The sequence below is a fragment of the Papaver somniferum genome, chromosome 9, assembly GCF_003573695.1.
Source record: "Papaver somniferum cultivar HN1 chromosome 9, ASM357369v1, whole genome shotgun sequence".
Classification (NCBI taxonomy): domain Eukaryota; kingdom Viridiplantae; phylum Streptophyta; class Magnoliopsida; order Ranunculales; family Papaveraceae; genus Papaver; species Papaver somniferum.
In genome coordinates, this window is record NC_039366.1 from 94,760,012 (window position 1) to 94,785,273 (window position 25,262).

The following is a 25,262-nucleotide window of genomic DNA, read 5'->3' on the forward strand; positions in this document are numbered from 1 at the left end:
TTAAACGGAAGAGCCTTTGCATATGACTTGAGATATCTTTATCTTGAAATAATCAATAGAGTTGTTACCAAACAGATTTGTTGTTTATTTACTGTTTGGAATATGATCCAAAGGAATTGTCCCAGTGCGCGACCTTCAAAGTCGGAAGCGCAGGGATACTGAGGAAACTAAGTGAACTAGGGGTAGTTGCTTGGTCTCAACTATACGAAGTTGGTGTAGATTTTGTATAGCGGCTTAATTCTGAGAGTATTCAATTCTGGACCAGGTCCCGGAGTTTTTCTGCACATGCTGTTTTCCTCGTTAACAAAATATTGTTGTGTCTTTTACTTTTCTATTTCCGCAATTATAATTGCTTATTATAATTAAAAGTAAAATACACAAACATTAACTCCGATATACTTGATAGTGATCCTATGGAGTTTGCTTAAGTCTGAACCTATTATCAAGTATCACACTTTGGTAGTCGTATTGTCTCGATCTAGTATCCATAGACAATTACACAAAGTGTGAATACCGATTTTTTGTATTGTTTCGACTCTGTCCATAAACTATCACTTTCGGTAAGAGGATTATAGGTTGTAAACAAAAAGATTTTGGTGTATTTGGGTACCCTCGTCTTTTCAAAATTCAAGTGATTAGGATTAACACACAAGTGTATTGACTTTTAATTATAATTGCGGAAAATAAAAGTAAATAACACAAACAAGATTTTGTTAACGAGGAAACCGCAAATGCAGAAAACCCCCGGGACCTAGTCCAGTTTTGTAGACTCTCAAAATTAAGCCGCTGCACAAAGTACAATACCAACTTCGTATAGTTGAGACCAAGTAAACTACCCCTAGTTACTAATTAGTTCCTTTAATATCCCTGCGCATACGACCTACCGGCCACGCACGTGAATCCCAAGACATAAAATCAATCTTGAGTTGCTTTACCGATGTAAAGTCTTAAGCACTCAACTTCTTTTGATCATCTTCCAATAATCTTTTAGAAAAATATTCATTGAGTTATGACAAAGGCTCTTTCGTTTAAACAAGTAACTCATTTGTTGGGTAAGATCAGTCCAAATAACCAACTTAGATCGGCCTCACAATTATCATATTCAGATATTGAAGAATACCACCAAATGATAGTTGTCGATCTAAAAGACTTTATGATAAGAAAAATCTAATCTAACTCGCACCCCGGCCGATCAAGATGTGTGCACAAATCACGAGATACGAAAACCAATAAGAAAAATCTTATTGTCCTCAAATCTTCAATTGCCTTCTTATGTACCTGCACAACACAAACTTGAATCTACTTATGATCAATCTCATACTTAACAGAGTCTGTTAACAATGGATAATCACAAGTTCTTTAGATTTAAAACAGTTCTAAAGATCCCGTCAATACTTTGATCTATTTTAAGTGACCCTTACGTCATAAGAGAAGGCTCTCAAGAATAATCAAACTCGGTGCAATCAAAGTTTCAACAACCGTTAGTCAATCAAATCAATAATCAAAAACTAAAATAATAATGCAATTATCTAGTTTCTCACCAACGGTACTCGTAGAACTTGTTGATCACACAAAAATCTTTAAACGAGCGGTGCAAAATATTTCGCATAATTAGGGTCTTTCTTATTCGGATAGACGGCTCCACCAGAAACAACACAAGTGAAATTTTCCTGGCTCTTAGGATAGTTTGCTAGAAGTGCATACTCAACTATTTAGACCAAGGTTGTTTGGACAACAAGAAAATTCCAAAACCGAAAATATTCTCAAGATATCCAATAAGTACCTAATTTCGGTACTTATTGCCAGGCAATAAGTACCTAATACCTAATTTCGGTTTTCCTATTTCCAATTAATATCCAACCTGTAATTATGGAATCTCTCATTAGAAAATATCTAATATTAGTTTAGCGCTTAACTAATAGGGTATATTAGTTATATATTCCTAGTTTTAACACCCTACAAATATATCCTTATACAACAATAAATATATCCCTACTTTTTAATAACCTTATCTATTTAAAATTAGATTACCTTAATACCCTCACCCATATAATATTTTTCTTTATTTCAAAATGGAACAAATTTCTTCCACTACCACTTCACCACCACCAATAGCTCCACCACCACCAACATTCAACTACCATTCCACCACCACCTACCAACCGTCACCACCACTAATATTCCACCACCACTCCTTCACCACCACCATTACACCACCACCAGTCCTCCACCACCACTAGTCCGTCGTCGCCGCCACCACCACCGCCACCGTCGCCACCACTAGTTCAAATATTTTTGTATCAACAACAATAGTTGATCCAAATAAAAATATAACCAACAGTAGAAGTTGATCCAATTTAGGGGATCAAAAATGGTAGTTGATCCAAAAAAAAAGGATCAACAGTAGAAGTTTATCCAATTTAGCGGATCAACAATGGTAGTTGATCCCCTAAATTGGATCAACAATGAAAGTTGATCCATGTAAATGGAGTGAACTTGGCGTGAGTCGAACACACATCATCTGACATGGAGTCAGTCATGCTACCATTGCACCACAAGTTCGACATTGGAAGAAATTTACATGATTTAAACTACAAGCATGATTATACTCATCCAAGGAAATATTGTCCACAATAGGAGTTGAAAGGATCAACAACAGTAGTTGATCCCATAAAAAATTAGGTCAACAACAGAAGTTGATCCCATAAATGGATCAACAACCGTAGTTGATCCCATAAGAAATTGGGTTAACAATAGCAGTTGATCCCATAAATTGGATAAACAACAATAGTTGATCCCGTAAAAACTAAGTAAGTAGGTTCACTAAAAGGACAATTGTTATACCTGGAACACCATCAACAAATGCAACCAAAATCACACCCAATCTCCACCACAATCACACTCAAACTCCACCACCAACATCACCACAAGCATCCAGAACCACCATTATTTATTAAAAAACACCACTACCACCGCCGAATTTGGAAAAAACATGATACATAATACTATTAATACTGAAATCCAATAATAAATACCTATGTTACAGATATTTAATTTGTAGTTCATCATAACATCACATCCAAGTTATGCGAGATTCAAATCAAATGGAGATTTTTAGGGTTTTTTATACTAACCTGATCCAGTCGCTTTATGTCCGTGGAATTCCTATGGTTTTGATTTCTGTATCAACCCAAAATTCCCAAATTCGAAACTTAGAAATCATATTTGTTAATCTCCGAATGTTTAACTGATACTTAAATCATAATAAAGGGAGAAAAAATATAAATTGTTGATGATGATTGAAAATGAAATATGATTTCAAACGAAAATCTTCATCTCCCTCTCAATCGAGAAAGACACAGATCTGATAGTTGATATCTTCCTCCACCACTGCCACCACATCCACCATCATTATCAACTTGAGATTTATGAAACACGGTCGAAAAATCATTTACTTTCATTGACTAATATAAATTTCTTAACGACGACGAAAAAATGTTAGAGCGACGGTGATGGTAGTGGCGGTTGTTATCAGGAGAGAAGAAAAAGAAAGAAAGTTTAGATCTGGAATAATGAAAATGCAAAAACGATTTTCTTCAAAGCCTTATTGAAAGAGAATGGGTAAATATGGAAAGAAGCAAAACCTTAATGGACCCATGATGAGTTTATAGATGGAGAGGGATATATTTATTGTGTGATAAGGATATTTGTGAAGCCCATCAAAACAAGGGATATTTATTCAATTCCCACTAACTAATATAACTTTCCAAGAGATAGGTTTTGATTTGCTGGAAAATCAAAAGCTTATAATCAAAAATCTTAATTAAAATATTTTTAATATTTCGGATCGAGATCACCTTTAATACCAAGGAATATATTTGGACGATAAAAGATAAGAATTATACTGAAAAGACGAGGGTACTCAAATATACCTCAATCTAAAACTTTTTTCCACATATAAGTCCTTTCTCCGAAAGTGATTATCTATGGACTGAGTCGAGACAATACATTTAATCGGTTCACACTTCCTGTGATCGTCTATGGATATGAGATCGAGACAATACGACAACAAGATAACTTGTGTGATTGACTATGGATACAAGATCGAGACAATACAACAACGAAGTATGTTTACTTGATAATAGGTTCAGACTTAACCAAACACAATAGGATTGCTATCAAGTAAATAGGAATTAACGTTTGTGTATTTTACTTCTAATTATAATAAAAACAATCATAATTGCGGAAATAGAAAATTAAAAGACACAACAAGATTTTGTTAACGAGGAAACCGCAAATGCAGAAAAACCCCGGGACCTTGTCCAAAATTGAATACTCTCAGGATTAAGCCGCTATACAAAATCTAAATCAACTTCGTATAGTTGAGACCAAGCAACTAAACCTATAGTTCACCTAGTTCCGTCTGTATCCCTGCGTCTCCAACTTGCAATAAGTCACGCACTTGGAACAATTCCTTTGGTTCGTATTCCAAACAGTAAAGGAACAACAAATTTGTTCGGTAACAACTCTTTTCAAACAATGTGATATGAGTTTGACAAAAGGCTCTTCCGTTAATCCCAATAAACTCCTTTGTCAGGTTCTTAGATCTATCCAATAACAACTACCAAAGTAATTGTCAAGACTTTGCAATCAATACTTCGAATCACAAAGAAACGTACTGATGCCGATCTACTCAAATAATCAATCAATATTATGACAAAGATAAACCGATTATATTTGGATCCCCAGCCGATCAAGTTTTGTGCACACCAAAGATTATGAACCCAAATCAGAAATCTTCTTCGTCTTCAAATCTTCTTAAATCTTCAATAAACACCTGCACACAATCAACTTGAATCTCTTGTGATCAATCACACACAGAACGGAGTCTGTTAACAATGGATTATTACAAGACGTCTTTAGATTTACAAACAGTCTAAAGTTCCCCGTCGAAACTTCGATCTAGTTTGATTAAATCTTATATCAGAAGAGAAGATTCTCAAGCATAAACAAACTAGGTGCAATCAAAGTTCAACAACCGTTAGTTAATCAAATCAATCAAAAACTAATAATAAACTACAATTATCTTGTTTCCCACCAACGGTACTCGTAGAGCTTCCCAATCCCAAAGAAGTCTTTGAAATGAGCGGTCGTAAGAGATTTCGCCTAATTAGGTTACTTTCCTCTCCGAATAGACGGCTCCACCAGTAACAACACAACTAGGTAGTTTTGCTGGCTCTGAGGATTAGTTTGCTTGAAATGCAAACTTCAATATTTATTGACCAAGGAAGTTTGGATACCAAGGAATTTCCAAAACCGAAAATATTCTCAAGATATGCAATATATTTCCAAATCCGGTATCCATAATTTCTGGAAATGCTTTGTCCAAATATTGAGCGAAATCCCAGTAGAAAATCTCCAATTAGTAAATGCACATTACCAATTTATATTTTCTAAAGATATGCATTTTAATTGCTGGAAATTAAAAGCATATAAAACTAAAAGCCTTAATTAAAAGATTCTCAATTTATTTCGATCCGAGATTCTCCTTTAGTTATTGAGGAATATCTTTGAACAATAAAAGATAAGAGTTACTGCACATGTTCAAAGTATGTCGACATCTTTACTTTGTAAATCCCTTTTCATATTTACAATCTTGGAACCGATTTGCCATACTTCCAAACGAGTTTAGAATTGGTTCATCTGATTTCCAAGAACTATGTGATTGATAAAAAACATTCAATCACCATTCATGGGTTTAACGGTTCTACCAAAACAAGTTTCGGTTCTACCTCCAAGTGGCTACTAGGATCGGTCACATTAGTTTCCAAAATATTGTTAACTAAGTACCAGGATCGGTTACCACTTATTTATGGTACTTACTTGTGATCGGTTGCACAAGTTATAGGATCGGTCACACCAATTACTAAAACTTGTTAACCTACTATAAGGATCGATTACACATCTTGTGATTAGTCCCAACCAAGTTCTAGGATCGGTTACCCAATGACTAGGAATGGTCACACCAATTACAAATATCGATCATACCATCTCAGTTGATTACTTAGGGATCAGTTTCACTAATAAAAGTCATACCAATACAAAAGTCAGGCCTTGTGAATAGTTTTACCAAGATACATAAACAAGTTATGAGCGGTTATACTAAACACACATATTGGTAATCCAAAGATTTGCAATGAATAACAATACCAATAAGCCTAGTGATTTCCCTTTCGATTCATAAAACAAGTTTATGAATTGTACTTCCTTTAAATGAATGTAAAACATTGTTTCCTAGGACGAAATATTCACCCATACCCATACACATAATCACAATAGCATTCATACGATTATGCCAATGTCTTATATACGAAGTTCAAAAGATAGACGTTATACTTCGTATTGTAATTCCTTAATACTATGTCTAACTAGAGTATAATCATTCATAGCTTCGCAGTTATGTTTTCAATATGCACGACTTGAAAGATACGTTAGGAATGAAACAATTCAAGCCAAATATTACTAACCTCAAGAGGAAGAATGATGTCGTCGTTGTAGCTCTTTACTTCTTCACATTCTTCAAGTAATACTTGTAATGTCTCATATCCTAATATTTTCAAGCTAACCTATACGAAGTTGACTCTAGTAAATAATCAAGAGACTCTTTAAATGAGTTTTGATTCACTAAAATATGACAACCAAACTTGACATACCAACGCTTGGTGGGTTCAACCGAGCTATGCTCTAACATATACTCATGTCCAAATTATGTCGACATCTGGAACTTTCCTAATTAGCAAACCTAAATTTCAAACTCACACAAAATCGTAAAGTAATATATGAATATGAAGGATCAGTTTTGCTCTTGGAACCGGTTCTACCATGACTCCTAACATAGGTCAAAATCGGTTCTATCTAGTCTCCAAATATAGGTAGGGATCGGTTTTACCTTGACTCCCAACAATAACTAGGATCGGTTTTACCATTTATCCCAAAATATGGTAAGGATCGGTTCTACCAAGGTTCTCAACATAAGTCAAGATCGGTTTCCGCCAAAGTTATTACCTAGGTTTGAATTGGTCATTCAATAGATCTTCGAATAAAATCGAACCAAAACGCCTATTGATTTCCTTTCGATTACGAAACAAGTTTCGCATATGTACTTCCTTTAAACATATGTAATCAAACATAGTTTCCTAGGATGAACTTACACCTATATCCGATATACAATCAAGTAACGATTTACATAGATTATGTCGATGTCACATTTACGAAGTTCAAAAGATAAACGTTATACTTCGTAATCAAATATTCATCCTTGACACTTTGACCATACTAAAATGATCAAGTCTAATACTAGAGTATTAAATATAACCTCGCATGTTATATTTTCAATCTTAAACGACTTGAAAGCGACAATAAGAATGGAAACAAGTCAAGTCAGTATCACAATACCCCAAGTGGAAGGATGATGTCTTCGTTGTAGTCGATACATCTTCACGTCTTCAGAGTAATACTTGTATGTCTCAACATTCCTAGCCTAAACAATGTTGGTCTCTAGTACATTTAATCAAGCGACTCTAATTGAGTTTTGATACTAAATATGACAACCAAACTTGACATACCAACGCTTGGTGGGTTCAACCGAGCAATGGTCTAACACCAACACTGCACATGTTCAAATTGACATGAATGCTTTTACGGTGGTAAGTTTCACTACTTGGTATATTCGGAAATCTAGTTGTGGTAGACACTTTGACAATGTCCAGGCGAATGAATCTGGTTTGACTGCCACTGTCTTATCTGAAATGGGTGTATGGGCAACAAGTAACTTAGTTGCTCAAAGTAATATAAATAATATAGCTGTAAATATTAACTTAGTTGTTCATGTTTAAACATAACCAAATAGTTAGTAATTTTAATAGAGCAAATCAGAAAACGGGTTCACGGCCGCTGTTATCTTTAATGTTGTATGAATATCTTGCAAGAATGTGAAATTAGTTGATATACATTGTATTGAGTTTTCACCTGCTTATTTTGAATTGGACATAAATGTAAAAAATAGGGTTGTTAGCGGTACTTAACAGAATGAATAATGGATGTATGGTATCCAAATACGTTAACTTTTTTTTACCAGATATGCATACCCGATAATTATTCTTTGGACAATAGAGACTCATTTCCGTATTTGGATCCGTTAAGATCAATTCCAACAATTATCCAAAAAGTATATAAGAAATAAAAAAAAATCCAATACAATTTTGTGTGTTTAATCACTTCTTTTTCTCGTGATTCCAAAATCGTAACACCATGCTAACTTTGATGAATTTACCATATATTCATTAATTTTCAAATAAGATCATCGAACGCATATAAAAAATTGGGTAATTTTTTAACTTACAATAATAGTTTTATATACATATATTTATGTTATCAGATATCAAATCTATTAGGATAGTATATTCCCGTATACATATCTGATAAAAAAATCATCTTATGAGATAAAGACGTATCATATAATATCCGAAACTTCGTGTAATATTCTAAAATGATCCAATACCATATGGATACTATCAAAATTATTCAATATCCGAAACTTCGAATAATGTCCAAAATTTTTGGTACAGACTCGATGGGATGATGGATATTCAAAATCCATTAACATGCCTATTCACCAAAATATGAAATCCATCCATAAGCGGAGAACTATTTTTTAGATGATACTCATTTTTGTGGGACTATGAAGTGCTTAGGATATCTGCACAACACTTATAAGGGGTGTCATAAAGTGAAGAAATGACTAACTTACCTTTTACTCAAATTTTATTTATAACTAACCCAATAACCACCTAAACCTAATCTTATAAAAATCTAATTTAATCAAAATTCTTTAACCAAAAAAAATGATTGATAAATTGAGTAGTAATCATAAATATTGAAGTTGTAGAAAGAATTTCGGCTAGAAATTTCGTGAAAGTACTCTAGTCGAACTAGCCGAACCTGATGAACATGAAGAACAATTCGGTTATTTTGGGAAAAAAAATTCTCAGATAAACTTTCTAGTTTCCTAGCCGAACTTTCCGTAAATGTGTGTTCGGCTAATACGAAAAAAAAAATCCTAGCCAAAGTGTAAATGTTGTTCTGATTTATCTTAGGTTCTGCTTGGAAAATGGTGGTCTCGACATTGCCGAACATAACTCTGTAAAACACGAAATAAAAATTCGGCTAGTTGTTCTTGAGTTTTCTAAGCCGAACCAAGTCCACACACCATTAAGGAGGATGTTCGTCTCCCCGTACTTCTGTTTTCCTAAACGGACCTAGTCCAAAACTCAATTAAAAACGATGCCCACTATCTATATTTCTGTTTTACTAGCCGAACCTATAACTACTCTGCCGATCTACCATTTAAAGTTTCATTTTTATAAATCACTCATCACTTGATTGTTACAAAGATTAAAGCTCGGCATTCCTCAAAATTGCTTTCAAATCACTCATTTTGATTACAAGAATTTCAAAACCTAGTTTTCGATTTTTTTTTTTAATTTTGTTTTTTTGCACAAACTCTTCTTCTTCAAGAATTAATTAACTTAACTTGTAGAAACAAACAATTAATTAACTTAACTTAATCGTTAACTTAACTAATTAAGAATGAGACACTTTGGCCATTGAGCAAAATACATAAATAAGGGGAAAATTACTTTAAAATGACCTAGTAGATGCCCAAAAAATCGGATTGGCTGCCAGTGAGACCAATTCATTGGATCCAGTTATCCGGATAGCCCAGCCCATAATTAAGTTTAACCAGGCAGTAGGGCCGAACAGTCGGCACCATTTCTTCTCTGTTTGAAGATGCAGTGAAAATAAACAAGAAAATCCAAAGAAAAACGGAGTAGAAAAGAAACTTATAAAGTGAGACTGTGAGAAGAAAGTTTGAAAGCCCTTGATCGGAGAAAGTGTAAAAAATCAAGTTGTTAGTTTCCATAGGCAATCAAGGTAAGATCTAACTGCAAAGTTGATTTTATTTCATTTTATTTTTTTGCGTTAAATTGATTGAAAAAATATCTTAGGATTTTATGAATTCATGCATGTTGCAGGATACGATCTCGGGTTGAAGGAAAGTTCCAAATTTTATCAAAGGTTGGTTTCTTGTAATCCGAAGTTAATTTCAAAGTTATTTGAAGTGATTTCTAGGGTTTATCAAATTGATTCTGATTTTTGGGTTTACTGAAAGATGATTTTAATTTAGTTAGTGATCTTCTAATGTTATTATTAGGTAATCCCCAACAATGAGTAAGCTTATGATTCTGGGATTGAGGGGTTACCTTTTCTGATCAACATAGTTAAAAAGTTCAATTGTCATTTGGGATGGCTAAATTTAGGTTTTCGTTATTGATGATGGGTGATCTATAGTGCAACCGGACATTAAGTGGCTGTAGTTGTTGAGGAGTTTTAGGTCGAGAAAAAAGATTTTTACTGGTGATCTTAAAATTTTGGAGAACAGAATATGGGTGGACGTATTATTTTCTTTTACCTCCTTCATATTAAGGATAATTAAGAGGTATGCTGATGGAAACAAGCGAGCAAACTCTGAGAATGTCCATAGTGATGATGGGACTGCAAGTGACTCCATAGTGAAGTAGTCAATTTGCATAGGATATTGGATGATTGATATCTTAAGATGAAGCTTATAGACTGATATGCTGGGCGTATAAACGGAAAGGATATAATGAGTTTACCTTGCGTGTACCTTAAGTGATATTTTGAGCGATTGGCGAATTAACGGACTTACTATATCTTCATAATGTAGCAAAAATTTAATGCAAATTCAGCACAAAAATCTCGTGGAAGGAGTATTGGTTCTTGTGGATGTCTTTTATGGTTTAAAATCTTTAGATTGTAGACTAAAAAAAATATCTACATATGAGGATCAAGACTACTAGCTTTGTAGAGAAGCTTTAATATTATGGGGTCGGCTATCTTATACCAGTTCCTTTGGGAGCTTGGTTAAAGATCATTTAGGTGTGCCGGTAACAAGGAATCTAGGACACATGGTAGTAGTCTGACACAGCAACGGTAGGAATTTCCAAATTAGTCTTCTTTAGACATTTTCTAGTGTATTTGTTATAAGTTTATGTAAGCTAATGGAATTTATCTCTATCAGGCTTCCCTCTTCAGAGACATTGAAAAAACTTGACTCAGGCTAGGATTTAGCTGTAGATAAAAGTATCACAAAAGAACCCCTTGAGGTTTTTATGTCATTAGATGGTCGAGAACGTTTTCTTTTTTTCTCATTTATGAAAATGCTTTCTTTTATTATTCTCTTAAAACTGTAAATTCAGTGCGTGTCATTACTTGTATTATCACATATGGGCCGAAGTCTTTCTGTTTGATCTACATTATTCAAATTTCATAAACATGTTTATAAACCATTTGCAGGTGCCGTTGTTTGGGGCTTTTGTATATGTTCTATTTGACAAATTAGATGTCTTGAGGAGCCTTTTTAAGAAGAGAGAACTGGTGTTATCAAGTAATGTGGACGAATGTCTTCAAAATTGTATTCTCCTCAACTCTTTTATACTACTTCAATTTCATAGTATGTTTAGATCAGTCATTGCTCATTTTAGTGTTTTTGAAGGAAAGACATGAATCATATTCATGTGGCCACCTTTTTTAAATTAGACTTTTGTCTGTGCAGCAGTTGCAATTCATAAATGTGGTGGGGAAACTATTTAAAGCCAAATTGGGAAATCTAAAACTTTTTTCAGTGCTATAATGTCTTGATTGATTAATTAATTTGTTTGAGTACTTCTTTAATATATGTATGTATATGTCTAAGCTAAGCAATCGCACAAATGACTTTTTTTGTGTTTAATATTTGGCCCTTTTACCATTTAAAAACGATAAAAATATCAAACGCGGGCATTATATACCTTCTCGGTCTGGTAATTACAATGAGATTTTTTTCTTTGTTTTTCTTCGTGAATTACCTTTTTATTAATTCCTAAAACCATGTCTTTTTTTTGTTGATTCATGTTTTTCTGGTTTCAAAATTGTACTCATGGTATTCAACTGTCAATAAACCTAACCAGTAACAAGTTTTTATTTAATCCATATTAGTCTTAGCCCATCCATGACAGATCCGTGGCTGTATTTCCAATGAAATTTCCCTCCTCAAGGTCGTAGTGAACTGAACAAGAGTTCTTCCAAAATTCGGTTAAATTTTTGGAATGGCTTAAGCTGGACATAGTGTACTATATCTTAACTCGTACGTTACTGTTTACTTGTGCAGGGAAGCTTACATCACATTTCCTGGTTCCAGTTTCTCCCTTTGGAATCTGACCTGATCCCCGAAAAAGGGTTGATACACTATCTCTTTTCTTAGTTTCTTATTTAACTGATTGGTAAGAAGAAAAAGTTGAGGCTATCATTCTCATTGTTTTGTTGAATGTTCATCTCTCGTGATTTTTGCAGTGCTAAAGGTGAACAGAAAGATGCTGCTACATCGTTGGTACTTTCAGCCCATGTACAGCTGCAGAAAGAAGGATTTCTTAGCACTTGGACAAACTCTTTTGTTGGCCCATGGGATCCATCTCAGGGAATTCATAATCCTGGTAATCATTTTTTTGTAAAATTTATGATCTACTATTACTGCTTCCGGAAACCTGCTTGTCTTATACCTTTTCTGCATCATAGATGACAAAATCAAGCTCTGGCTTTTCCTTTCCGGGCGTCATTCATCAGTTGTTGAAGCTGCTCAGACTGCAGTATCTAAACTAAGAGGTACTTTCCATGATGTTTTCTCGCATCAGTAGAATGGATAACTTTGGGATGTTGATCTACTAAATGTCACATCTTAAATTCTATAGGGTATTGGTCTCATGTACTTGTTGTTATAATTGGCTTGGTGAAAGTTTGCTGCATAACATCCTTCACAATTATTATGTCAAACCATAACATCATGTATTGTGTTGTTTATGTAAAGTTGTCAGCTCTGGTCTTTGGTTGTCCCCTGGAGACTCTGAGGAGGTTGCAGCAGCTTTATCACAGGCTCTACGTAACTGTATTGAGAGGTTCGGATTTTTATTTTGGTTGTTTTTGTAAAATTTTGGGATTGTTACAAAAGTCAAAAGTGAAAATGCTTCTTCCTTTAATTGCAGAGCTTTAAGAGGGATGTCCTACCAGAGATATGGAGATGTATTTGCAAGATGCCATCCTTTTTCACAAAGTGGAAAGACTTTCAGGTTTTTAGATCATAGACATCTAATAATGAAATTTATTGCTCTTGTATTTTTGGGTTCATCATTTGTTCACTGCTTTGTATTTTCAAATGGACTGGTGCTTATTTCTTTATTTTATCGGTGTTCAGTGGTTAGGTATTATAATACTGCCGTGCATAACTTTATTCTCTTGGTATCAAAATGCAAAAGTGCATCTTCTGTCTGCTGCTTCTACGACTCATTTGCAAAGTTCCACTTTAAGTTCTGAACTGTCACCTTAATAAAGTAGGTTTAGTTTAGGAAATTACAAATACGACAGAAACATCATGGCTTGTTACTCTGTAACCATTCTAACAATTGAGATAATTCTTAAAATACTCCCGCCTTTTGACACCAATGATCATTGTCAATATAACACAGCAACATAATATCAACTATCTTTCAAACATGCATTATTACAGTGAGTGCTTTACTAATGTGTTAACGTTACTGTTAGAATTTCAGCAAAGGAATACATGCATTGCACTTCATAGCGTTAAAAGATTTGATCCTTCTTGTAGTGAAAAGCCTTATCAATTAGCTCGTCTTTAAGTGAACTAGGCATGGTTTTATGTTTATAACTTTTCAAAACTCATTTATGTTTTCAGGAGAGTTCACCCTACATTGGAATTCATCTTTGCTGCCACCGAGGAAGCTATCTTTGTGCATGTCATAATATCTGCAAAGTTCGTATTTCCAGGAAGTTTATTCTATCTTTTATTTGTTGAATCCTTCTGCTCATAAAATAACAGAAAACTCTATGTAATTTGGATATCTAGGCATATCCGGACGCTTTCTGGTCATGACATGGAGAGGGTTGTAAAACGCCGCTCTTCTAGTAACTACGCAGAAAGATTCCCTGGTAGGCACTCTTTCACACTCATTATAAGTATCAGTTTGTTTCTGGGAAATGTTGTTCCCCGTCTCTTTTAGAGTGACAAGTTCTGCAGAGACAAATTTACCTCATAACAGGTTTTTACTAGAAGTTCTTACTTTCTAGCTTTTTCGCTATCATAAGACGGCAATGCTCTTGGTTGTATGATCATGAGTATGCAATATTTCTCTGCAAGTCTGATCACATGTTGGCAATTGCACTTTTGGCAGTTATTGTTGCTCCTCATGGAATGCGAGGTGGAGTTACAGGGTGCTGTCCTAGTGATCTTGTGAAGCAAGTGTACTTAAGGTATAAAGCTGGTTTTTGATTGGCTTCACAAAAATTTCTGGCTTTAGATAGTTCAAATGGAGAAGCCATATGGAGATACGACATCAAAAGTGTTTCCTATTTACCACAAAGAAGAGTTTAAAAGCTGAGGCTTGGTATATGTTAACCCATTGTCTTCATTTCCTTTTCACATTGTTTAACAGTTCCAGCAAGAACAAGGCTTTGAATGGGTTCTCGGTTCTCGGTGTACCTCTTCATGCTGCTCAAGCTTCTGGGTGCCAGCTGAGGGGGCAAAGTTGTTATGTTGAGGTTACCCTTGGCTGCCATGGAACCGAAGCTGAAAAGGGCGATGAGAAGCAATCTTCAGGAGATAATTTTCGAGCTCCTGAAGGAACATTTATTTATCCTTCTGAGGCTGTGTTGGTACCCGTTGTGCGTACAGTGTCTGCTAGATCTTCCCTAAAAAGGTACGTCTACTTTTTTTTTGCAGTGTAAAAGAGCATTAATTTAGTAACTTGGATAACATGGGTTATATGGACTGCAGACTCTGGCTACAGAACTGGGGTGGCGCATCACAGTTCGGTTCGTCTTTCGCTATGAACTGGTAAGTCTCGTAAAGTACATTCTCACTGCTCAATTTTAATTATATCAGAATGTGATTGGGTCTACCGCACATACATTTATAGAAACAGTGTTTAAAATGACAAATTTAACGGATTCTTAGATGTGTTAGTTTATAATGTGTATCAACTTTGCTCCGTGCTTCTACTGGCGTTAATCTAGGATAATAGTACCCATGTTTTAATGGTCAACCAGTGTATGTTCCTTTTCCTTTTATAGTATATTTTCGATGAGATGGTGGAACTTGGTGATAGTAGGATTCGTCCCAACTAATAGTGATGCACGAGATGCACGCGCTTAAAACTAGTAACTATATATCTTATAGACAATTAACATACACATATATGTGCCGGTGATAATTATGCATCTAGCAGGTTGGGACGCGGTTAAATGATTTTTTTTTATGGTAAATATTTATTTTTTCTAGTACGGAAATGAAAAGTTTCTGTTACTTTCTGAGTTCTTAACATTGTTGTCATTCTAGTTTGGGAATCGAAAGCGCTGGTAGGCTCGAATTTGTAGATGGATCACAACATAACTACGACAGTAGTAGCGACAGTAATTCTAGTAGCATCAGCAGCATTAGTAGCACATCTAGTGATAGTGATGATAAAATGACCTCTGCAGTTGGTGACCTCGAAGCAGATGCTGACTCTCTGACTTGTTGGCAGTCCGGTTTCTCTTCTGTTGATCAGTTTGAGAATGATTACAAACAGGTAAACCGGCTTTGTGGTTTTCTTGTTAATATGCTGATTGGCGCTTGCGGTAGATTATGAGTCTTTCGTTTCCGTTTTTCAATATTCATTATTATGTGTATGCTGGCAAAAAATTGAACTCTATTTGCAGATCATTAATTTCTGTAACCATTATATCTATTCTAAGTATCAGGTTATTATTTAGACTAGTTTTTGCGCAAAGAAATTACTAGGTTATTATTTTCTTCGGCTATTATAGGCCTTATTTACAACTTCTTAGCAAGTCATTCTCATGAAATTTATTTTTATTTTGAAGGCTACTGAACCACTCCTTGTTTTTGAGGGTGTTTTTTTTTCTTCTTAAAGTAAACAATAGTTGTCCACTTGATGGGTTGACAGATTTAAGCTAGTTGCTGTGTGGAATTGTTAAATCAAGATCTTCTTTGTTTTTCGACCTGCATTTAACAATTTAATTTAGTCCTTTTTTGTTTTTATTTATTTTGTCTTTCCATATCTATAATGATTGCCAGTAATCAAGCCAGTAATGCTGCCGGAGCATGTGTTTATTTTAGGTGTCAAAGCGTCCTCGGCTAGGTGTTACAGAATCATTTGGTGGTCCAGGGACTGTCATAGATGCAACCACAGAGGCGTATAAATCTGACTTGAGTCCTCTAGAAGCGAATGAGCCTTTTAGATGTCTCTGGGATTGGGATGACAATGACAAAAGTGGGGGACTGGATATTCACATACTTATTTCTGAATTTGGAGATTTCAGCGACTTGTTTGAGAGTGATACACTGCCTTTTGGTGAGGTGATCTCCTTGCCGTGACTTCTGATGATACTTCTTGTGTTTTTCTAATTGACGCATGGGCACTATAACTATTACCAGTACTGCCGTTTTATTTTTATGCAACACGCCAAATGGGCTTAGGTCTATCCATCTATTTCATCAATCTAACTATTTATGTGATGCACATTTATTTTTTTTTGTTGTTAAGAAGCCAAGTCGCTATTAAACTTATAATCTTGTGATATCACTTTGTTTTGTTTCTACTTTTTACGCTCGTGGATGGCACCTTCAAAGCTTGTTACGCGTGATATATATTTTAAGGCTTGATTATTTTTGACCACAATTTTGTATCTGTTGTTGTTTTGTAGCTCCCAGGAATTGCAGATTCCCAAGCCCTTGTATTTTCAATGATGGATTGTACTGAGATAATCAGTAGTCCTTGTATAGGTGGAATGGATACAGATCAGATGCTTTTACCTGTTTCTGGGTTTTCTTCTTTTGATGGTCTTAATCCACCTCCACCATCAGCTACAGAAGACTTTGCTGTCCAAACTCAAGATTCTACAAAGGATTCTCGGTTATCAGATCCAACAAGCAACTATTTAGCGCCACCCATTAGTGGTGAATTTGAGCATCTATCAAAAGCTGAAGCCATGTTGACATTTGCTTCAGAATATAGAGCAGTTGAAACAGTTTCCAGTGAGATGTCTTCATCGATCTTCAGTAGTCCATACATCCCTGGATCTAAAAACATGGAAAGTTCATACTCAAGCACTAATTGTTACATATATGGTGTAATGCCTCCTCCTCGGTTAAATGCGCCAGACGAGAAACCCGGCAGTTTAAATGCAAAAGCTGGTTCAGTTAGGAACAATATACTTAACCCTAAAAAATACTACACTCAAATCACAAGTTGGAAACGAGAACGTGATAAAAAATTAATTTCTTGTAACAATAGCATTGCTTCTTGTGAGGGAGTTGCACCTTTTTCTGGTTCCAATTCTACAACTCCAGTCAAATCTCTCGAGATGAAAAAAGCTGATGTTACAGTTGAAGTTGCACATTCGCTTTTTCGTTTGAAGACCATGTTAGCTACCGAAGTTGAATGTTTCCTGTTCCAGGCATCTATGTGCAGGACAAGGCATATGCTATTGTCTTCTTGTAATTCTGGATTCGCTGGACTGAATAGCAGGTCAACTGGAGGGACAACCGTCTCAGATCAGCTTCGAGGTAACCAAAATTTTCCGTCTGACAAGATGTCAAGCATATACGAAGTAAAAAAGAAAGACTCTGTACCTGTCAGAATAGTAGGCAACTTAGACACAGGGATGCTTGATGGGCCTGTTAGTGCACCAGTTGGGGTTTGGCGCTCGGTTGGAGTTCCTAAAGGCGCAAAACCTACACGTTCTCCTAGTATTGAAAATACTCCATCTTTTGGCCATAATACCTTTAATGAGGAAGGCACGGTTATGTATGGGCTAACGCAACCTCTTCAAGAACTTCTGGACAGCATTCCTTTGCTTGTCCAACAAGCTACTTCATTGGTCGATGTGTCCCTAGATTCTGACTGCGGTGATGGTGCTTATGGCTGGCTAGCATTACAAGAACAATGTAGACGTGGATTCTCTTGTGGCCCATCCATGGTACATGCAGGTTGTGGTGGGCTTTTGGCCACAGGCCATTCTCTGGACATTGCTGGTGTTGAGCTACTTGATCCGATTTCAGCCAGTGTAAGCAGCTGATACTGATCTGTTGCCACTTCTATTTTGTGCATTTTTAAATACTAATCTAATTCTTAGGGAAAAGGCTCTGAGCTTTCCATATAGATCCGCGGTGCTTAATCTGCTCTGTTACTTGCATTAGTTGCATTCTTATCTGAGCTAGACCTGAAGTTAATCTTTTGCCTCGTGTGACCTTTTCAAAAGGTTCTTTGCAATAGGTAGCAAGCGCTAAAGCTGCAAAAAGCTCAGATTATGTATTGGTTAGAGATTTGGCTGCCAAAACATCAACTTAGTTGTTTATTCATGAACGAGTTGACTATGGTCAAACTCTTTAGACAGGATAAAACAAATTCTAACTCCTGATAAGGAGTACTTTTTCCGTTATTGGCTCCAAAACTTGCTAATGCAGAAAAGTTTCTTGCAACAGGTACATCCATCCTCTGTAATTAGTTTGCTGCAATCAGACATAAAAGTAGCTCTAAAATCTGCTTTTGGGAACTTGGATGGTCCATTAACTGTAATGGATTGGTGCAAAGGTCGTACTCAGTCAGTTGATACGGCTGCTGTAGGTGATGGATACATTGTAGATTCAGTTGTAGGTGAAGCAAGAGACTCGATAAACTCTATAACTCTGGCTGGTGGAGAGCCTATCAGTCCAAGTCAGTCATCTGGTGGTTCTACTTCTTCCCTGAAAGGTAATCTTTCCTTTTGTGAAATTGGATGCATTTGTGAAATATAGTTGTATCAACATATCTTTGGTGATTGTTTCCAGTGCCTAGTAGCATGGATGGGACCAGAATGGATGAGGGAAGCCAAAGGAGGTTGAACCAAGAAACAAGCAATTTGGAATCAGAGCAGCAGTCTCGTCTCCGGCCAACTCTTTTTGTGCTTCCATTGCCTGCTATACTTGTTGGGTATGTATAACTATTCTGAGCTCATTTGTTTTCAAGTAGATCCAATGCATGGCAATACTGGTAATAGGAAATCCTGGTACTGGTTTGGTTTCCTTTTTGTGATTTTTGTGACCAAAATGATCTGCTGGAACACGTGCTGGTTGTAAGGAAGCACAAAAAATGCAAAAAAAGGTTTTGAAAATTGATGACAAGTGACAAAGATAATAATGTTTGTATCAGAAGATTGTACAAAAAATGATCTGCACCATGTTTAGTATTCTAATGGTCTACATAATTTGTGACACGTATCTTACTCATGGTTTTAATAAAAATATATATCGAGATTGGATAAGCACGAATATAAAATTTGTTATAATAGGTATCAGGATGATTGGCTGAAGACATCCACAAGCTCCCTACAGCTATGGGAAAAGGCTCCTCTTGAACCGTATGCTCTACCTAAGCCTGTAAGTTTCTCAACAATTTAATGTTGATGATCTTAAATTATTTACAATTTGGTTATGATGCAAAGTCTTTGTTGTTTTGCAGATGACCTACTCTGTTATCTGTCCGGACATTGGTTTCCTTACATCTGCTGCTGCTGATTTCTTTTTGCAGTTGGGAACTGGTGAGTATGTTATTGGATTGGCTTCTCTATTTCTAATGTTTGGGAACAGTATCATATGAGAAATTAGATATATCGGTACTGTAGTAACTGTACATCTTGATTTCACTATAAAACCTCATTTGCTGGATGTTTTGGCCGAAAGCTATTAGAGTCAATGACAAACCCTAGTCTGTTGCGTGCCAAACCCACGTAGTTGGATGTGTAAAGCTATTGACAGTTGAATTCTCTAATTTGTGAACTGTGCAATTAAATTCCCGTCTGGTCTAGTTGATCCACTCCAAAATATCCGAATTTCATCATAATTGTATAAATACATCCGAAACAAAACCAAGATTTTTAGTTCCTGTCATCAAAGTAGGAGCATCACATGGGTTTATTTGTGTTTCTGTCATCAAAGTAGTACTAATCTATTGCCTTGAAGGGAGATACTGACGGTTCAGGTTATTTGTGTTTATTCACACTCTTAACTCGGGCCGGTTCCGAGCCATTAGATTTCTAGGATATATCTGATAACTGAAACCGTGGTTGTTCGGTATAACTTAAGTTGGACTTTGGGCACAAAACTAAAATAAAATGAAAATCTTGTCCCATTGAAGTCTTTGTGATAGTTGAATTTCTCTCCTGTTTTCTTTTATATGTTTATACTTTTTGTTTTATTAGTGTTATTTTTTATATCTCAATTTCGGCGTAATTTTGCATCGTTTCACCTACTTTGCTTCTGATGTGAGGGTCCAACTGAAACACTTGTGCATCCGAACTCTTACTAGTCTCTCTTTTCAGTGTATGAATCTTGCAAACTGGGCACTCATTCGCCTCAAAATATAGGCCAGATGGATTCAGGCTCCGGGAAGTTATCATCATCAGGGTTCGTTCTAATTGATTGCCCTCAATCTATGAAGATAGAAAGTGGTGGCACATCTTTTATGGGCTCAATAAGTGATTATCTCTTAGCTTTATCCAGTGGTTGGGATGTAAAGAGCTTCCTTAAATCTCTTTCGGATGTTATAAAGACTCTTAGAATCGGTTTGAATTCTACAATACATCAGAAAGAAGGCAATACTTGTCCTACCACTGTAAGTGTGATGTTCCTTTTCCCTATTTACATAAGTTGATTTTGTATTTATCAGGATAATTCTAAAGGAAGGTGTTAACTGTTAAGTTTTAATTCTTAGCTGTAATTGTTGATGTTTCGTTTTCCTTTTTTATTTTTCTGGCATTGTTAGAACTAGCTGGTTTAGGCCTTCATTGAAATAGCTTAAATCACCTAGTCTCCATTTTCCTCGATAGAAAACTTAGAACAGAATGGTTCCGTCCATGTGAAATCAGAAAAACTGGGCTACAAAGTGAGGATCTAAGATAATTATTGAGAAACCACCGGATACTCCGTATTTGGAGTCAGGCCCAGGAGGATGAGTAACCAACCTATACTAATATTATTTCAATTAATATGCTCTTTTACCTACGAAAATTCAAGTTTGACCTGAAATCAAGCTCTGTGGAACAGGTTATATATGTGGTTTGCCCCTTTCCTGAGCCTGTTGCTGTTTTGCAAACTCTGGTGGAGTCTTCCACTGCTCTTGGATCAATCAGCCTTTCTTTAGAGAAGGAGAGGAGATCCCTTTTTCGAAGCCAAGTTGGCAAAGCTCTAAGTTGCTCACCAGCTGCAGATGAAACCTCAATATCAAATGTTTTAGCACTTTCAGGGTTCAGCATCCCTAAACTGGTCCTGCAAATTGTAACCGTTGAATCCATCCTTAGGATCAGCAGCCCAGCGCTAAATGAACTCGTCCTTCTGAAAGAGATTGCTTTCACCGTTTACAATAAAGCTCGACGTGTAGCACGTTCACCGGGTAGTGGCGCTCAATCATTGTCTAGCACCGCAGGTAGATCTCAATCTGCACTGATGCAAATTAGTTCTCCTCCTATTCAGGGAATGTGGAAAGACTGTGTTACTCCTCGAATTTCAGGATCCTCCCTAACAAGAGAGGGCGAGCTTGATGCTAGCTCGAGATCGTGGGATAATTCTTGGCAAACATCAAGGATAGGAGTATTAAGCTGTGATCCGATCAGGTCTGGAGACAATTCTATTCCCGATGCTTGTCTGAAATATGCATTCGAACCACTCTTTATACTGGCAGAGCCTGGATCTATCGAGCTGGGGATTTCACCGACAGTTCTTGGTAATGGAGTAACAGAGTCTTTGCGGTCATCTGCTGACGAGAATAGTGGCGTCTTTATGCAGACTTCAACTTCATCAGGGTGTGCTGACTCTGCAGGAGTTAGTCCTTTACTGCTTGGGTCCGAGGCTGATGGTTTTGGACCTAGCCATCCAAAGACTCCAAGTCTTCATTGTTGTTATGGGTGGACAGAGGATTGGCGTTGGCTTGTTTGTGTTTGGACAGATTCTAGAGGAGAATTGCTTGACAGTCATATATTTCCATTTGGTGGTATCAGTAGTCGTCAAGACACCAAAGGTCTCCAATGCATTTTTGTTCAAGTCTTGCAGCAAGGTTGCCAGATACTATCTTGTCCTTCCTCTGATATTGGAGCCATCAAGCCTAGAGATATTGTGATTACACGCATTGGATGCTTTTATGAGCTTGAACGTCAAGGTACAGCAATCTTTTCAAATTTACTGCTATTCATCCTTTCTTCTAATTTGGCAGTTTGTTATTTGTCTCTTCTGATTTCTGATTGGTATGTGTTGTTATTACATGTAGAGTGGCAAAAAGCCATATACACAGTTGGTGGGAATGAAGTTAAGAAGTGGCCTCTGCAACTACGCCATGCTTTGCCTGATGGTGTGTCTGCAAGTAGTAACGGGAGTTCGTTGCATCAACAAGAGATTAGTATGATTCAAGAGAGAACATTACCTTCTTCACCGAGCTCTTCCATGTACAGTCCCCAAACAAAATCTTCCAGCTTCATAAAAGGTGGTTTAGGGCAAACCAATACAAGAAAGCAACTTATGGGAGGACAAGCTGTAATTGACAGCTCAAGGGGGATCTTTCAGTCAGTACAGAGTATTAGCTTGGTAGGAGTTTCAATTGATCATTCCCTTCATCTGATCCTCCAGGCCGATGCATCTTTCACAGGTATTTTTTGGTTCAATTGCTGCACGTGGTTCATATTAATCAAAAATTTTAAGGGTTAGCCTGTGCTTACGTGTGTCATATTTTCTCCCGTAGTTAGTATATACAATAATCAATGGTTTCTTAAGCATAAAAGTATCTCCTGGACGAATATTAAAGTTTTCTTTCTAGAATTTTTCGTTCTTGTATAAAAGTATGAGTGCCCTGGTTATGATTGGTTTTTCATATCTTGGATAATGACCAAACTCTTGTACTCACCGTAGACCTACTCTGTGGAGTTCGAAATAAGTTTCAACTTAGGGGGGAGGACACCTCATCTTGAACCATTTCAAGGAAAGATATGGCCCTAGCAAAGTTCTATTTTTCTACATATGAAAGAATAAAAAAACAATTATTTTCCTTGTGAAATTGCAACTGAATTATGTCTAGTGTACACGCCAATAAAAGATGTGCAGGGTATTTTAAGCTCGTTTACTCACAAATTAAAATTTTCAACTGTGCAGGAGGAACTGGAGCACAAGGTGGTGGTAGTGGAGCAGATTTGCCTAATAGCTACTTGGAGGGTGTCAACCCTGTAAAATCTCTTGGGTCTGCGTCGTCATCCTATGTTCTAATTCCCTCCCCCAGTATGCGTTTTCTGCCTTCTACACCTCTACAGCTTCCGACATGCCTAACCTCTGAATCCCCACCCCTTGCCCATCTTTTACACAGCAAAGGTTCTGCGATTGCTCTGTCAACCGGTTTTGTAGTCTCTAAAGCAGTTCCTTCTATCAGGTCAGATTTGCAGAGTACCATGAAAGAAGAGTGGCCATCCATTTTATCTGTCAGTCTTATAGATTACTATGGTGGTACCAACATGATCCAAGAAAAGATGGCTAAAGGAGGAACTACTAAGCATAGCAGAAATCTGAGTTCAGATTCTAGGGACCATGAAATAGAGACACATTTGATTCTTGAGTCCTTAGCAGCCGAGCTTCATGCTCTTTCATGGATGACAGTGAGCCCAGCTTACCTGGATCGTCGCTCCGCACTTCCGTTCCACTGTGATATGGTTCTAAGACTAAGGAGGCTTCTTCATTTTGCCGATAAGCAACTCCTACGGTCAGATTCGGCACAGGTTTAGGCTCGGCAGGTGGTATGTGTAATTTTGGACCTAACTGTACAGGGTATCTTGGATGTTCATGTTCCTTGTAGTTGGCTCTTGTGGTTCTCTACTGAATTGAAGCTGGAGAGTGATCACTTGAAGTGCCTACTTGTACTAGTAGAATGTCTGTAATCTATTATTTGTAGTCCATCTATCTTCGTCCTCATTATTTTCAGTAGAATGCATAGTGTAGTCCTGTAAAGTTGCAGAATAGTATTACCAATTCATAGAATGCCCATTTCCACCTTTGAGGGTGAATACATAGTTTTCTATTTTACAATTTTGTTGTGTTTCAGAGAGCAGGAGTAACGCACAATGATTCCCGATATGTTCTAAAGGTAAATGAAAACCGGTCCGTCAATTCATCTGAAGTATAACTATTATAAAATGAGGAAATCACAGACCCTCAAGTAGGTTTTCCATATTTAAGCTTAAAATTTTGCTTGATCTCTTGTTTGGAAGGTAAAACCAGAGTTACAAGGATTATCTAGGTTTCTAACTCTGGTTTTACCTTAAAAGAATCAAACTCCAGCCCGGTGGTATCATCAGCGAAAAAAACAGAATAATTGTGAGATGCAGCTCGCGTGGGTAGGCGTTACACAAGTACTGTCAATACATTGACACGTAACAACTGTCTAAATGAAACCGACAAATTTCCCACCGAATTGGTGATGTAAAATTTTCATGATAACTCTCCATTTGAGCCCTAAAACTGCATTGCTATTAATCTGGACCAACCTACAGTATTATTTTGTTTTGGAGAGAATGCTTCAAAGAGAAGAAAAAACAAACAAAAAGTATACACGCAGCATGCCAGCCTTTCCTGTGGTCCCCATGTCACTCGAGGATGCATTTTGCTTCCAAACAAAGCCTTTGTTCGACAACCCACCCCACCCATGTGCTGCAGCTAAACCATTGGCACCAATAAACCTAACACGTGTCGAAGGCCAATATGATATTAGACGAGTTAATTAACAAGATACGCTAATTAATTTAGTAGTATCATATACAACCCTACCACGTTCTTCCTTTCTTCTTCTGTTACACCGTCACTATCATACAGAATTACAGACTACACAAAAATATCTCAAGCCAGTTGGTTTGGTGGTTCTAATATGACCAACCAGTTTGGAAACTATGACTGCAAACCCTATTTTCAAATTCCATCTAGACCATCTAAAATGTTTACCTGATAGACTTGTTTATCACACCAACGGTCGAAAATGCATTAACTTTTTCCAAACTTTCGAACAAACTAC

General features: G+C 36.5%; 1 protein-coding gene across 2 annotated transcripts; it reads left to right on the forward strand.

Moving 5' to 3' along the window:
* The first annotated feature begins 9,844 nt into the window (after positions 1 to 9,844).
* LOC113310085 (mediator of RNA polymerase II transcription subunit 13-like) lies at positions 9,845 to 24,283 on the forward strand. Of its 2 annotated transcripts, XM_026558639.1 has the most exons (25): positions 9,845 to 9,993; positions 10,095 to 10,137; positions 11,437 to 11,554; positions 12,290 to 12,357; positions 12,472 to 12,611; positions 12,694 to 12,780; positions 12,983 to 13,070; positions 13,158 to 13,241; positions 13,865 to 13,942; positions 14,036 to 14,118; positions 14,361 to 14,439; positions 14,622 to 14,885; positions 14,963 to 15,022; positions 15,524 to 15,755; positions 16,307 to 16,546; positions 16,894 to 18,255; positions 18,674 to 18,941; positions 19,019 to 19,160; positions 19,519 to 19,606; positions 19,689 to 19,767; positions 20,548 to 20,840; positions 21,272 to 21,650; positions 21,735 to 22,379; positions 22,488 to 22,862; positions 23,363 to 24,283. In XM_026558639.1, the coding sequence occupies exons 3-25, from the start codon at positions 11,531 to 11,533 to the stop codon at positions 23,980 to 23,982; spliced, it is 5,778 nt and encodes a 1,925-aa protein (XP_026414424.1). In that variant the 5' UTR covers positions 9,845 to 9,993; positions 10,095 to 10,137; positions 11,437 to 11,530; the 3' UTR covers positions 23,983 to 24,283. The 2 variants fall into 2 exon arrangements, with proteins under 2 accessions (XP_026414424.1, XP_026414423.1); XM_026558638.1 differs by having other exon boundaries at positions 9,846 to 9,993; positions 21,272 to 22,379.
* The last annotated feature ends 979 nt before the right edge of the window (positions 24,284 to 25,262 follow it).

Coding starts and splice junctions, on each gene's coding strand:
- LOC113310085 (XM_026558638.1), top strand. CDS start 11,531: ATGTGGACGAATGTCTTCAAAATT. Junction 14,440..14,621: donor GTGAAGCAAGTGTACTTAAG/GTATAAAGCTGG, acceptor ATTGTTTAACAG/TTCCAGCAAGAACAAGGCTT. Junction 14,886..14,962: donor GCTAGATCTTCCCTAAAAAG/GTACGTCTACTT, acceptor TATGGACTGCAG/ACTCTGGCTACAGAACTGGG.